Genomic DNA, 14,498 nt, shown 5'->3' with positions numbered 1-14,498 from the left:
ACCCAACAAACTTGTGTACAGTTTTTGTCAACCCAGTTTCACTTGCAAAGTATGAGCTCCGAGGCTATTGAATATATTTCCCAAGATACCATGCAGTAGGATTGAATCCAGGTCTTCCTGGTTACAGAGCAAACTTCTTAACCTTTCAACAATACTGCACCTACATCATCATCATTATTATTATTTAATATCTGTTTTCCATGCTAGTATGGTTTGGACAGTTTGATCAGAGTTGGCAAGCTGGGGAGTTGTACCAGGTTCCAGTCTGATTTGGCTTGGTTCTTACTGTTGGATGAATCAACCATTTTACAGTGTATGTTGGGTGCTTCTTCTATCACTCAACCCTCTATCACTATTCTATCTACTGTATTACTGCTGTAATTTATAAAATGCTTTTACATAATGGATGCATTTCCTTTTATATATTTTGCAAAATTGAAATCAAAATATCACTATTTGGTTTGACATCATTATTACAACTTATACAACTCAATGCCAGTACAAACTAGCTGGTCTTGACTCCACTTATGCAAATACTCTAACAACAATTTGGAGCAGTTTGTTATATTTGACACTAATCAAAATTCCTGCTACTACACACTACTTCTTACCTTAACATTAAATATACATCATCATTGTTTAACATCCGCTTTCCATGCTAGCATGGGTTGGACGATTTGACTGAGGACTGGTGAGCCAGATGGCTACACCAGGCTCCAATCTGATTTGGCAGAATTTCTACAGCTGGATGCCCTTCCTAACGCCAACCACTCTGAGAGTGTAGTGGGTGCTTTTACGTGCCACTGGCACAAAGGCCAGTCATGCAGTGCTGGTAACGGCCACACTCAAAGTAGTGTATTTTACGTACCACCTGCACAGGAGCCAGTCCAGGGGCACTGGCAACGACCTTGCTTGAATGTCTTTTCACGTGCCACCGGCACGAGTACCGGGAAGGCAATGCTGGTAACGATCACGCTCAAATGGTGCTATTTACGTACTACTGGCATGGAAGCCAGACAGCTGCTCTGGCAAGGATCACGCTTGGATGGTGCTGTTAGCGCTCCACTAGTACAGGTGCCATCACGATTTCGCTTTCACTTACCCCAACAGGTCTTCGCAAGCCGAGTTCAGTGTCCAATGAAGGAGACGTTGGCATGGGTGCCAGTCGTCGAATTTAGTTCAATTTCGATTTCACTTGCCTCAACAGGTCTTCGCAAGCAGAGTTCAGTGTCCAACGAAGGAAAGGTACGCATAAGTGGGCTGGTTACTCCCCTGGCAGAGGCCTTGGATTATGGTCTCACTTGACTTGCCGGGTCCTCTCACGTACAGCATATTTCCAAAGGTCTTGGTCAGAAGTCATGGCCTCGGTGAGGCCTAAAGTTCAAAGGTCGTGCTTCACAACCTCATCCCAGGTCTTCCTGGGTCTACCTCTTCCACGGGTTCCCTCAACCACTAGGGTATGGCACTTTTTCACACAGCTATCCTCATCCATTCTCGCCACACATATATATATATATATATATATATATATACACACACACACGTAAGTTATATTATAATATATATATATAAAAATAAATTAAATAAATATATATGTAGGCATGTACATGTATGTGTGTGTATATATGCATACACACACACACACACACATAATTTTTTTTATTATATGATCAAATGCCACGCATCCATTTTCAAGTAAGTTTTATCTTATTCTGATGCGCACTCTACAATCTATCTATTCTATCTCCCTCTCTTGTTCTTCCTTTCTGTTTTTCTCTCCCACCCTTTCTCTAATTCTTCTCTCCCCTTCACTGTTCCATCTCTCTCTCTCTCTCACTCTTCCTCCTTGACTCTCTCGTTGCTCACACGTGACCAACGGCTATCTATCTTTCTTTCTTCCACTTCCTTCCTAAAGACAAGACATGCTTTTGCCGGTCTCTTCTCAAAGCTCATTTTTCCAGCATTCACCACTTCACATCGTCTTGACTTAACAGCCCTCACTCACTGTTTGTTTTTACTGTTTTCTTCTTACTGTCCTGTTTTTGTTTCCACTTTAAGCCTCTGCAAAAAATCCCAAATTTCATTTAATTTGCTTTGCGAGAAGGACTGTTTTAACAGTCGTGTCTTATCCCTACCTTCGAAACGCGGAGTAGATAAAACGGGACAACTGATGAAGGGAATGTTCTTTATGTTGCCTGTCTCGTTTCTCTAAATGTTTCTTTCATTGTTCGAAAAAAAGTTCGTTTTCCTTGCTTTTGTTTTTTATGTTCTCGTTTCTCATTTGTTCACATTTTTTTGATGTCCTGTACCCATATATGCATGTATATATACATATATATGTAGGCATGTACATGCATGTGTGTATATATGCATGTATATATATATATATATATTTATTTTATTCTATATATATATATATATATATATATACATACATATATATATATATATTATAATATTGTTATGTTGACATCAATTTTAAAATCCATCCAAGACTTAACCCCCGTGCTATCAGCCCACTACAAAAATTGAACTCAGGACACATAACAACATTACATCACAACTACTTTACCTCAACCGGTCCAGTTCTCTTTAATACCATACCAAAATACGTCAAAATGGAAACGGGTCCCATAAAATTCAAAAGTTCACTGGACAAATTTCTTCAAAAAATCCTGGACCAACCTCCTACAACCGGATATGTCTCCAATAATAATAAATCTTTGCTAGAGTGGACCCTGGTGCCCCATATATAACTAAAAGACTTCACTAGGTGGTGCTATTAAGTTGGACATGGCCTGGACTTATACTGGCCGAAACCTATCAGAGTTATCATGGCACTAGTATCTGCCATGACTGTGGTTTTACTTGGCTTGATGGGTCTTCTCAAGCACTGCATAATGCCTCTGTGAGGCCCAATGCTCAAAGCCAGGCATAATGCCAAATGGTTTCAGTCCTTTCCTTTTTGAGGCCCAACACTCGAGAGGTGTTTCTACATGCCACCAGCATGGATGCCATTTGCATGACACCAATATCTGCCACAACTGCAATTTTACTTGGCTTGATGGGTCTTCTTCTCAAGTACAACATAATGCCAAAGGTCTCAATCATTGCCTCTGTGAGGCCCAATATTTGAAAGGAGCTCAGTCTTGGTCCTTGCCTCTGTGAGGTCCAACGCTCGAAAGATGCTTTTATGTACTACTGACATGGGTGCCATTTGCGTGACACTGGTATCTGCCACAACTGCGATTTTACTTGGCTTGATGGGTCTTCTTCTCAAGCACAACATAATGCCAAAGGTTTCAGTCATTGCCTCTGAGGCCCAACATTCAAAAGGAGCTCAACCACTTTGCTTCCATGAAGTTCAACACTCGAAAGGTGCTTTTTACGTGTCACATGGCATTTTAAAGGCGAACTTTATGGAGGTTACTTTTTTAACGGTAATATATAAATGTAGTATATATGTATATAAATATATGAATGACGTCGTGAAGTATGTTTGCCACTTAAATGCGGCTAACTCCTAAGGGTGAATGCTACTGTAGCTTGTAGTCCCAGGAGAACATCTCCTCCAGCTGGTCATTGACACACTTTCTGTGCCCTGTCGGTATTTGCAAAGGGAAGTCATCCTTCCCGTCGTCAATCTGACGTGATACGCATGGACCCGGGTTTCTGGTTGTTTACCCTTCGTCAGCGTACGACAATCACCGATCTTTGATGCGAAAGTGTGTCAATAGCCAGCTGGAGGAGATGTTCTCTTGGGGCTACAAGCTACAGTAGCATTCACCCTTAGGGGTTAGCCGCATTTAAGTGGCAAACATACTTCACGCTGTCGTGTAGGTACTGTTTATACCTCGTTCAGAGATTTATATATGAATGAAGTGTTTAATGTTTAAGAATGAAATGAAGTAAGTGCAATAATAACGTTGACACTCACTGATGATCGCTCTCAGGAACTGCCTTTAGCTTACAAACGTCTTCTTTTTATAAGTATTGAAAAGCAGCCAGAAGGATAGACATATTGTTGAGAACAAATGATTTTGTTGGAGGGCCTAGAAGAGGTTAAAAGGGTCAAGTGGCAAAGACATTAGTCTGCTTAGCGAAGGCATCTGGGAAATGTGTAACTGCTGTCGTTCACAGAAAAACTATTGTTTTAACGTGAGAAAAGCGCTGTTGAAGTGTTGGGTGAAATTTGGCAATTGAGGATCAAATCCATGCTATGCCTGCATGAAGCCACTGTAAAAATGTTGTGGAATAAAAAATTTATCTTCTGTCATGGAAAAAGTGTAACTGTAAAAATTCAGAATTATCAGAGTAATGGGCATTAAAAAAGTATGTATGTATAGAAATGTATGAATGAAGTCTTTTAATGTTTAAGATTCAAATCAAAGAAGTACAATGTTTAACAGTTCAAACCTGAGTAGTGAAATGCAGAATTAGGTCAGCTGATCGTGGAAATCAAATATTGATTGCTTCGCTTTAAAACTGCAGGTGGTATGGGTTATTTCCCTTGGGTTGTTTAAATAAAATATTAGTAATATGTAGTAGATAGAAGGATCCATTGGAGGGGCCCTATCATCGATTTTTTTTTCCAGCAATCTAAATATGTCACGAGGTTTCCGGACATGAGTTCTACTCACATGTCAAATAAAGTATGAAAGTGATATTGTCTGCAAAAATTAGAAATTGAACACACAAAAAATCAATATTAAAAGTAATCGAACATAAACAATGAAGCCTGTAAAATATTTCTAAATTTGATGGACCAATTAGTTTCATGAAAATGTTGTATGAACTGTAAATAAGCAATGAATATTATGATTTGTAAAATAAGTATAAGTGATACAGGGTGTCCCAACTGAATGTGGTGTGGAAGTTTGGTTTCATTTTCTAAGAATTTTAAGCATTCAAAGTATGAGTTCATTGTATTGTGACACACTTATTAAATATGTTCTGGAATCAAAAATTTATGTAGTATCATTGAAAAATTTTAACTGGGAAATGCAGAATTATCGGAGTTATGGGCATTGAAAGTTTAAACAGATGCAATTTCCCATGACAATCAACAAGTCGCAGGGACAATCAGTGCAAGCGGTTGGTTTGAATCTGACAGAGCAAGTATTCTCACACGCACAACTATACGCTGGCTGTCCCCATGGTCTTTCTATTTGTGCACCCGAGGGAAGGACGAAGAATGTTGTCTACCAAGAGGCACCCAAATGATAACAATGGCAACTTCAACTGCTCCAATTTCAACTCCACAATTTTTTCATCGTCCTGTCAGCCCACGTAAGTCCAGTCCCTTACTAACTCACCATGACATTCTTTTCTTTCTATCCGTCGCCCAAACACGACTTTGTATCCACTTCTTCCTCTTTTTTATGTCTTTGTTTCTCTTTTCGCGTTGTTCTCTGACTGGGCGAAACCGGGCTTAGCTGCTAGTATATATATATATATATATATCAGTGCCCCTGGACTGGCTTGTGCGGGTGGCACATAAAAGACACCATTTCGAGCGTGGCCGTTTTCGTGCGGGTGACACGTAAAATCACCCACTACACTCTCTGAGTGGTTGGCGTTAGGAAGGGCATCCAGCTGTAGAAACTCTGCCAAATTAGATTGGAGCCTGGTGTTGCCATCCGGTTTCACCAGTCCTCAGTCAAATCGTCCAACCCATGCTAGCATGGAAAGCGGACGTTAAACGATGATGATGATGATGATGATATATATAAATATATATAAATAAAGGATATGAGGGGTTTAGTTCACTGATGATCTAAATGAACAGGTAAGTGCTATAACTGGTCATCCATCAGGTTCCAAGTTCACAGCTGAGGCTGGAGCTAGGGATCCGTATTTGACTTCCATGTTAGCAGGTATACGTTAAAGGAAAAGGACATCAAAACCAAGGCAGGACGAGTATCTCAAGTCATTTGTAATAATTTAGTTAGGGTAAGGTTAATTTGAAGTCTTACAGCTGTTTCGGGATATCCCAAGTGTAGGCTAGCATGACATACTCATCCTCCTTGGTTTTGATGTCCTTTTCCTCTAATGTGTATGTATGTATATCTATAATATATATATATATATATATAACAAATCCAAAAGAAGAAGCACACTCTAAGATATAGAGCAATATATATATATATATATATATATATATATATATGTATATGGCGGCTGTGTGGTAAGTAGCTTGCTTACCAACCACATGGTTCTGGGTTCTCATCTCACTTTGTGGCACCTTGGGCATGTGTCTTCTACTATAACTTTGGGCCGACCAAAGCCTTGTGAGTGGATTTGGTAGACGGAAACTGAAAGAAGCCTATCGTATATATGCGTGTGTATGTTTACATGTCTGTGCTTGTCCCCCACCACCACCATCGCTTGACAACCAATGTTGGTGTGTTTATGTCCCCATAAATTTGCGGTTCAGCAAAAGAGACCAATAGAATAAGTACTAGGCTTACAAAGAATAAGTCCTGGGGTCGATTTGTTTGACTAAAAGCAGTGCTCCAGCATGGCCACAGTCAAATGACTGAAACAAATAAGAAAATAAAAGAATATATATATATATATATTAATGCTTATTTTTCTGTTATATAGTATATATACAGGGTGTCCACAAAGTCTGGGTACATGGGGATTAACAAATACTTTAAGAAATTATTATTTCTTATATTTAATTGTTTATGTTATGATTTTATTTACTTCATGTACCCAAACCTTGTGGATACCCTGTATAATAAACTGAAGGACTACTCAATACATTTGGTAGAATACAGCTTATTATTCTTTAGCAAGAATTGTATGGACAGTAACTTCGAAGTTTCAACCTGCTAAGCTATCATCAGACTTATATTTCTGCGTACATGTAAGAATGTACAGAAAGAGAGAGAGAGAGAGAGAGAGACACACACACACACACACACACACACACACACACACACACACACACACACACACACACACACACACACACACCTCTCTCTCTATATATTTTTGTGTGTATGACTTTAAAAACAAAAAATGTATGCATGTAAGCATCTACACACACACACACACACACTCTCCATCACTACACACATACATGTATATGTACCCACACACTCTTCATCAGCATTAGTCCACTCATTGTGTGTTTGTAGACAACTAAATGACATATTTCACACTAAAAACTGTCATCTCTGCTGGTCAGTACAATTTCTAAATTCTTTCTCTCTCTCTTCCTCTTATCTTCCTTTCCTGTGATTGTCTTTCTATTTTTACCTCACTCTGACGTCAACAGTAATTCAGCCAATCCACAATCAGATGCATGCTCACTCATAAATACATGGATAATAGCATACAAACACGCGCACACAAACACGCGCACACACACACACACACACACGACACCTTTTATCATTTTCCTCTTTCAGTCGTTAGACTGTGGCCATGCTGGGGCACTACCTTGAAGAATTTTTAGGCGAACAAATCAACCCCAGTTCTTATTTTTGTCAAGCCTGGTTCTTATTCTATTAGTCTCTTTTGCCGAACTGTTAAGTTATGGCTGTGTAAAAACACAACACCAGTTGTCAAGTGGTGGTGGGTGGCAAACCCACACATACACACACACACATGCATATGATGGGCTTTCAGTTTCTGTCTACCAAATCCACTCACATGGCTTTGGTCAGCCCTGGGCTGACAAGTAAAAGACACTTGCCCCAGGCTGACCAGTCAAACACACTTGCCCTAGGTACCATGCAGTTGGACTGAACCTAGAACCATGTGGTTGGAAGCAAACTTCTTACCACATAGCCACACGCATGTGTCTATACACATACATACATACACACACACACATGCATGCGCACACGCACAAATGCAAAACAAGGTGGAACAAAATAGTATTCAAATACCAGTGGTAGAGTAAAATTGTATTTTACTGAAGCTGAAAAGACTGCTTCTCAGAGTTCCAAGTAACTGATCATCCGATAGTTCTGAGTATTTAGAACAATGCAGTTGTTATAAGTATTCATATATATTTCTGTGTACTTTTAAACTGTTGCATTGTTCTAAATACTTACAACTCTAACAATCAGTTACTTGAGACTCTGAGTATCAGTCTATGAAGTTTTTACAGCTTCAATAGAATAATGTATTTCATATATATATATATATCTCATCATCATCATCATCATCATCGTTTAACGTCTGCTTTCCATGCTAGCATGGGTTGGACGATGTGACTGAGGACTGGCAAACCAGATGGCTGCATCAGGCTCCAGTCTGATTTGGCAGAGTTTCTACAGCTGGATGCCCTTCCTAACACCAACCACTACGAGAGTGTAGTGGGTGCTTTTATGTGCCACCGGCACGAGGGCCAGTCAATATATATATATATATATATATATATATATATACACACACACACAGGGTGTCCAGAAGGTCTGGGTATAAGGAGTAAATAAAATCATAACATAAACAATTAAATATAAGAAATAATAATTTCTTAAAGTATGTGTTAATCCCCATGTACCCAGACTTTGTGGACACCCTGTATATATAGTGGAGGCGCAATGGCCCAGTGGTTAGGGCAGCGGACTCACGGTCATAGGATCACAGTTTCGATTCCTAGACCGAGCCTTGTGAGTGTTCATTGACCGAAAACACCTAAATCCCCACGAGGCTCCGGCAGGGGATGGTGGAAAACCCTACTGTATTTTCACCCCAACTTTCTCTCACCCTTTCTTCCTGTTTCTGTTGTACCTGTATTTCAAAGGGCCAGCCTTGTCACACTCTGTGTCACACTGAATCACCCCGAGAACTACATTAAGGGTACACGTATCCAAGGACTGCTCAGCCACTTGTACGTTAATTTCACGAGCAGGCTGTTCCAGTTGATCGGATCAACTGGAACCCTCGTCATCGTGCCCAATGGAATGTCACAATATATATATATATATATATATATATATATATATATATATAGGCTCAAGCATGGCTGTGTGGGAAGAAGCTTGCCTCCCAACCACATTGTTCCCACTGCGTGGCACCTTGGGCAAATATCTTCTACTATAGTCTTGGGCCAACCAAAGCCTTGTGAGTGGATTTGATAGATTGACACAACATGTGTGTCCACATGTGTATCTTTGTGTTAGTGTTTGTCCCCCTCCACTGCCTGACAACTGGTAGTGGTGTATTTATGCCCCTGTAACTTAGTGGTTTGGCAAAAGCGACTGATAGAATAAGTACTAATAATATGAGTGAGGAATCTAATGTAGGTCATGTGTGAGCATGTATATGTTAAATAAAATGAGACAACAAAGCCAAAACAGTGTGAAATTTCTTGGACATTTATAAGGAGAAAGGTAGCCTTACAGCTGTTTCAGGGATATAAAAGATATCCCATCATTAGAGACGATATGAGAGAGTTAAACAGAAGGAAATAGTAGAGTGCAATATAAGAAGTTATTTTGGAAAGAGAGAGATATAAGAAGTATAAATGGAAATATGAGAATTAAAAAATATATGTTGGATGTTAAAGTTGTTCCATTATCCAAGGAATGTACTGTGTAGAATTCGTAAAAAGGCTTCTTGTCCATGATATGTAAATTCCAATAGGAGTTCATATTTTGTTATTACAAATGGATAGTGTGCAGATATTAATTCCATGTGTTGTTCATTCAATGTAAATTGTGAATGAAATTTTGAGAATATACTGGTAGAAGTAGATAGAGAGAAATCCCTGAAACAGCTGTAAAGACTACCTTTCTCCTTATAAATGCCCTAGAAATCTCACACTGCCCTGGCTTTGTTGTCCCATTTTATTTAGCACACACACACACACACACATGCATATACATTTATATTGTATTTCAAGATGGTCATTTTATTTTATGTTATTTATTTATTATTTATTTATTTTTTTTGCCAAATAAACACATGCACTATATATATATATATATATATATCATCATCATTTAATGTCCGCTTTCCATGCTAGCATGGGTTGGACGATTTGACTGGGGATTGGCGAACCAGATGGCTACACCAGACTCCCATCTGAACTGGCAGAGTTTCTACAGCTGGATGCCCTTCCTAACACCAACCACTCCGAGAGTGTAGTGGGTGCTTTTTACGTGCCACCGACACAAGGGCCAGGGTGTTTTATTATTTTAATGCCTGTCCATTGTCCGGAAATCTTTCATCACACATCTGTGACCTCTTCAGTGACACTTTTCGTTTTCGTGACTTTGTTTATCTTAATGTTGAAAAATAAAAGAAGTATAAAAAGACCACATTATTTATGGGATGACCCAATACACACGCGCACACACACATGCACATACATACACAGCAATCCCCTTATGTTGCATGTGTAATGTATTTCTGAAAGACTTGCAGTAATATGAAAGCCAAGACATGTAATTCATTTCTCTATTGATTTTCATGTTATAAAATGATACAGCATTCGAACAGATAATATTTTTAAAGAAAAACAATAACAGATTTTTTGCAACTGATTTTCTTTTTGTTGCCAATCCTCACTTTTTTCTAAGCAAGATTATATTTCTCCTACTGTAAACAATGGCCTTTATATGTATTTATATACTCTGTTACTCTTTTATTTGTTTCAGTCATTTGACTGTAACCATACTGGAGCACTGCCTTTAGTCAAACAAATCAATCCCAGGACTTATTGTTTGTAAGCCTAGTATTTATTCTATCGGTTACTTTTGCCAAACTGCTAAGTTACGGGGATGTAAACACACCAGCATCAGTTGTCAAGCGATGGTGAGAGAACAAACACAGACACACAAACATACCCCCCCACACACACATATATACGATGGGCTTCTTTCAGTTTCTGTCTACCAAATCCACTCACAAGGCTTTGGTTGGCCCAAAGTTATAGTAGAAGACACTTGCCCAAAGTGCCATGCAGTGGGACTGAACCCAGGACCATGTGGTTGGTAAGCAAGCTACTTACCACACAGCCACTCTTGCACTTATATGTGTATATAGTTAAACGATGATGATGATTTACTTAATTACTGAAGCAGTTGGTTATTTATTAACCAGAGCAAATGTTTGCTATTTTCGTATGTCTATGCAGTTCATTCATTGTCAATTTATGTTCTGTTCACTTTAGGTAATCAGGAGACAGAAAATAGCTGGAAGAATGTGAAGACCATAGGAAAGGGCACTTTTGGATTTGTGGAATTATGGGTAAACGAAGAAACTGTATGTATAACCTTGAAATGATTCTTTAATATATTTATTTTTACATTATTTGTTGTTTTGTAACTTGATTTTCTTTCTGAGGAATCCCACTTCTCACATTGAAAGACAGTATCTGTGAAAGACCTATGCTTTTATTAAAATTTGGAAAGGCTTAGCTCTTTAGCATTTGGATTATTCCTGTAACATAATCGTGGCCGAAGCTAGTGTCACATAACTGGCACCTGTGCCAGTGACATGTAAGTGCACCCACTACACTCTTGAAGTGGTTGGTGTTAAGAAGGGCATCCAGCCATAGAAACCATGGCAAATCAGATTGTAACCTGGTGCATCTCCCTAGCTTAACCAGTCTTCAGTCAAACCATCCAACCCATGCCAGCATGGAAAACAGACGTTAAATGATGATTCAATGCTTATTTATTCACATTGTTTTGAAATAATCATGTGTTATCCAGTAACTTTGATATTTTGGTGGTGTGATTGTTCGTATTTAGAATAACACTGCAGTAGGTGTGAAAGGCTGGATCTAGTCAGTTTCAACATAAAACAGGTTGAATATCTGGGCTAGAAATGGCTGGTTGAAATGCTAAAGGATAAAGTCATTTTATGGCCAGCAAATATGTAAGAAGAAGGAAGTTTCAATAGGAAGCAGTTTTCAATTGCTTCTAGTAGTAGTCCTTTGAATTACATGGTAAATGTCATCTTTTATGAAGAAAACAAAAAGAATAATATTTTTATCACTTTTAGTCAAGAAGGTTAGCAATAAAACAGAAAGGTACATTAGGTGAGTGAGCACAGTGAGTCCAGAGTGAGGTGAAAAAGATCTGGCAAATCAAAATACTAAGAACTTGAATATAACTGAAACTTAATATTCCAATATTATCTGAAGCTCCTTCAACTGTATTTATTAAGTGTAGGCTAGCATACATACTTAGTGTAGTGAGCTAGAAAGAATTTTTTTAATCATTTGAAATTATACTCAAACTAAAAAGAAAAATTATTAACATTAAAATTCTTTTCAAAAGGGTAAGGAAGAAAATACTGAAGTGGCTATACTTTGCTGAGGAGGGCTAATAATATGGAAACATGTCTGGAGTTATTACCAAAATTGGAACTTCCTCCACTTACATAGCTATATTTAAATTTTTGTCAAGTTATATTTCAGACTTCTCTGTTTTACCCATTTTGAAATTAATTTTCCTTAACTCTAACAGCATTTCTTCTCATTACTAGTACAATTTCATCATCATTAAGCATCTTTTTACTACACCGGCAAGGTTAGACAGTTTGACAGGATCCAGCCAGCCACTGGGCTACATGAAGCTCCAGTGTCAGCTTCGGCATGGTTTCTGTGGATGGATGCCCTTCCTAATGCCAACCACTTTACAGTGTGTACTGGGTACTTTTTTTGCATCTCTGGCAATAGTGAAGTTAACAAGTAACTTGCAAAACAGGAGAAGAACAAAAAATGCAAAAAGCCCCATGACTAAATTAGTGGAGTATTTGAAGTGAGGTGGAGTAGTGGCTTTGCTAGGTGTTGGGAGGTTAAAGTGTAGTTGAAGAATAAGTACAGGTGTCTTGCTATATAGGAGAAACATAGCTACCCTGCATTATATACAGGTGAATAGGAGCAGTTGGAAAGAAGACAAAATGGTAGTGATGGGTGCCAAAACAAATCCTTAAGGAGCAAAGAGGTGAGCATAAGAGAGGATACAGATAGTGGATCAGGAGGGAGATGGAGGCTTATAAGAGTATGAGGGGAGACTAACAGATGGTTAGAGAAGTAGGTAAATGTGAATATGGTGAGTGCTTAATTCTGAAAAACAGTGAAGGCGGTGAGCTGGTAGAGTCGTTAGCACGCCTGGTGAAATGCTTAGTGGTATTTTGTCTGCCGTTACGTTCTGAGTTCAAATTCCGCCAAGGTCAACTTTGCCTTTTATCCTTTCGGGGTTGATAAATTATGTACCAGTTGCATACTGGGGTCGACCTAATCGACTGACCCCTTCCCCCAAAATTTCGGGCCTTGTGCCTAGAATAGAAAAGAATACTGAAATATGGTGGAGGTGCTGTTTAATGGGAAATATCAGTATGGTGGGGTAAGGTGAGAGATAGAAGTGGCTGGGGGTGATAGGGCAGGAAGTAGAGGGTGATGAGCAAAGCATAAGATCTATGGGGAGGGAGATATAATGGTAAAATTTTTTTCTTGTTTATTACATTATGTTACCCTACATGTCCTTCATACAGAAAACACCTGTCCTGGGGGTAATTTACAAATGTCTACAAATTTAAAGATGTGGAACTGTTCGTTTAAAATTCCATCATTACAGCTGAGAAAGTGAAATTATATAATTTTGGTAATTAAACTGTTTAAAAACGCTCCTTCTCAGCAGATCCTTTCCCTTTTATGCATCAGTTTCACATATTGTGATTTATTTCTTTATTTGTTTTTCCTCTTCAGCTTGAAGAACTTGCTCTGAAACAGATCCAAATTGCTCAAGAATGTAAGCCAAATATAGTGTCCATGTGGAAGAAGGAAATCGAAATCATGAAAAAGCTTGATCACAGAAATATTATTCGTGTTAGAGATACTCCTGCTGAACTGAAGCAACTAGAAAGAGTGTATCCCATTTTGGCCATGGAATATTGCTCTCTAGGCAATCTTAGAAAGGTAATTAATGAATTTTTGTTTAGGTATTTGCTTCACAAATTCTAATCATCATCTTCATTTTAATGTCCACTCTTCCATGTCTGTATTGGTCAAATGGAATTTGTTGATGCAGATTTTATTTGGCCAGATGCCCTTTTTTGTTGACAACCTTCCTTTTCAAATAAGGTAATATTTCTCCAATACCAGACATGTTTTCACAGAAGATTGGAAATGAAGGACTCTACTTGTTTGACCGCAACAAACACAAACACACACAAACATATATATATATGATAGGCTTTTTTCAGTCTCCATCTAGGAAACCCACTCGTAAGGCTTTGGTTGGGCGAGGGCTATCATAATAGACATTTACCCAAGCTACCACACAGTGGGACTGAACTCAAAGTCATGTAGATGGGAAGTAAACTTCTTTACCAAACACCCACTGAAAAAAGGCTGAAAAAAACCAAACCAAAAATGAATCTCACCAGTGAGATGTGGTCCATCTTGGAAAGCAGAAATGATTCATCAAACCCATATTGACATGGAAAGCAGATATAAAATGATGGCAATGATGAATATGTAGCATGAAACACACACATTACATCACAATCAATATTCT

General features: G+C 38.6%; 1 protein-coding gene across 2 annotated transcripts in view; it reads left to right on the top strand.

The window, feature by feature from the left end:
* LOC106868427 (inhibitor of nuclear factor kappa-B kinase subunit beta) overlaps nucleotides 1-14,498 on the top strand; it is a 58,413-nt gene that overhangs the window by 4,494 nt on the left and 39,421 nt on the right. For both annotated transcript variants that reach the window (XM_014913675.3, XM_089352964.1), the window contains exons 3-4: nucleotides 11,141-11,232; nucleotides 13,688-13,897. In XM_014913675.3, the coding sequence (XP_014769161.2) occupies nucleotides 11,141-11,232; nucleotides 13,688-13,897 (302 nt within the window). The remainder of the gene's footprint in view (nucleotides 1-11,140; nucleotides 11,233-13,687; nucleotides 13,898-14,498) is intronic.

The sequence above is a fragment of the Octopus bimaculoides genome, chromosome 5 (assembly GCF_046866305.1).
Source record: "Octopus bimaculoides isolate indiv1 chromosome 5, ASM4686630v1, whole genome shotgun sequence".
Taxonomy (NCBI): domain Eukaryota; kingdom Metazoa; phylum Mollusca; class Cephalopoda; order Octopoda; family Octopodidae; genus Octopus; species Octopus bimaculoides.
This window is presented reverse-complemented; position numbering and strand designations above follow the sequence as displayed.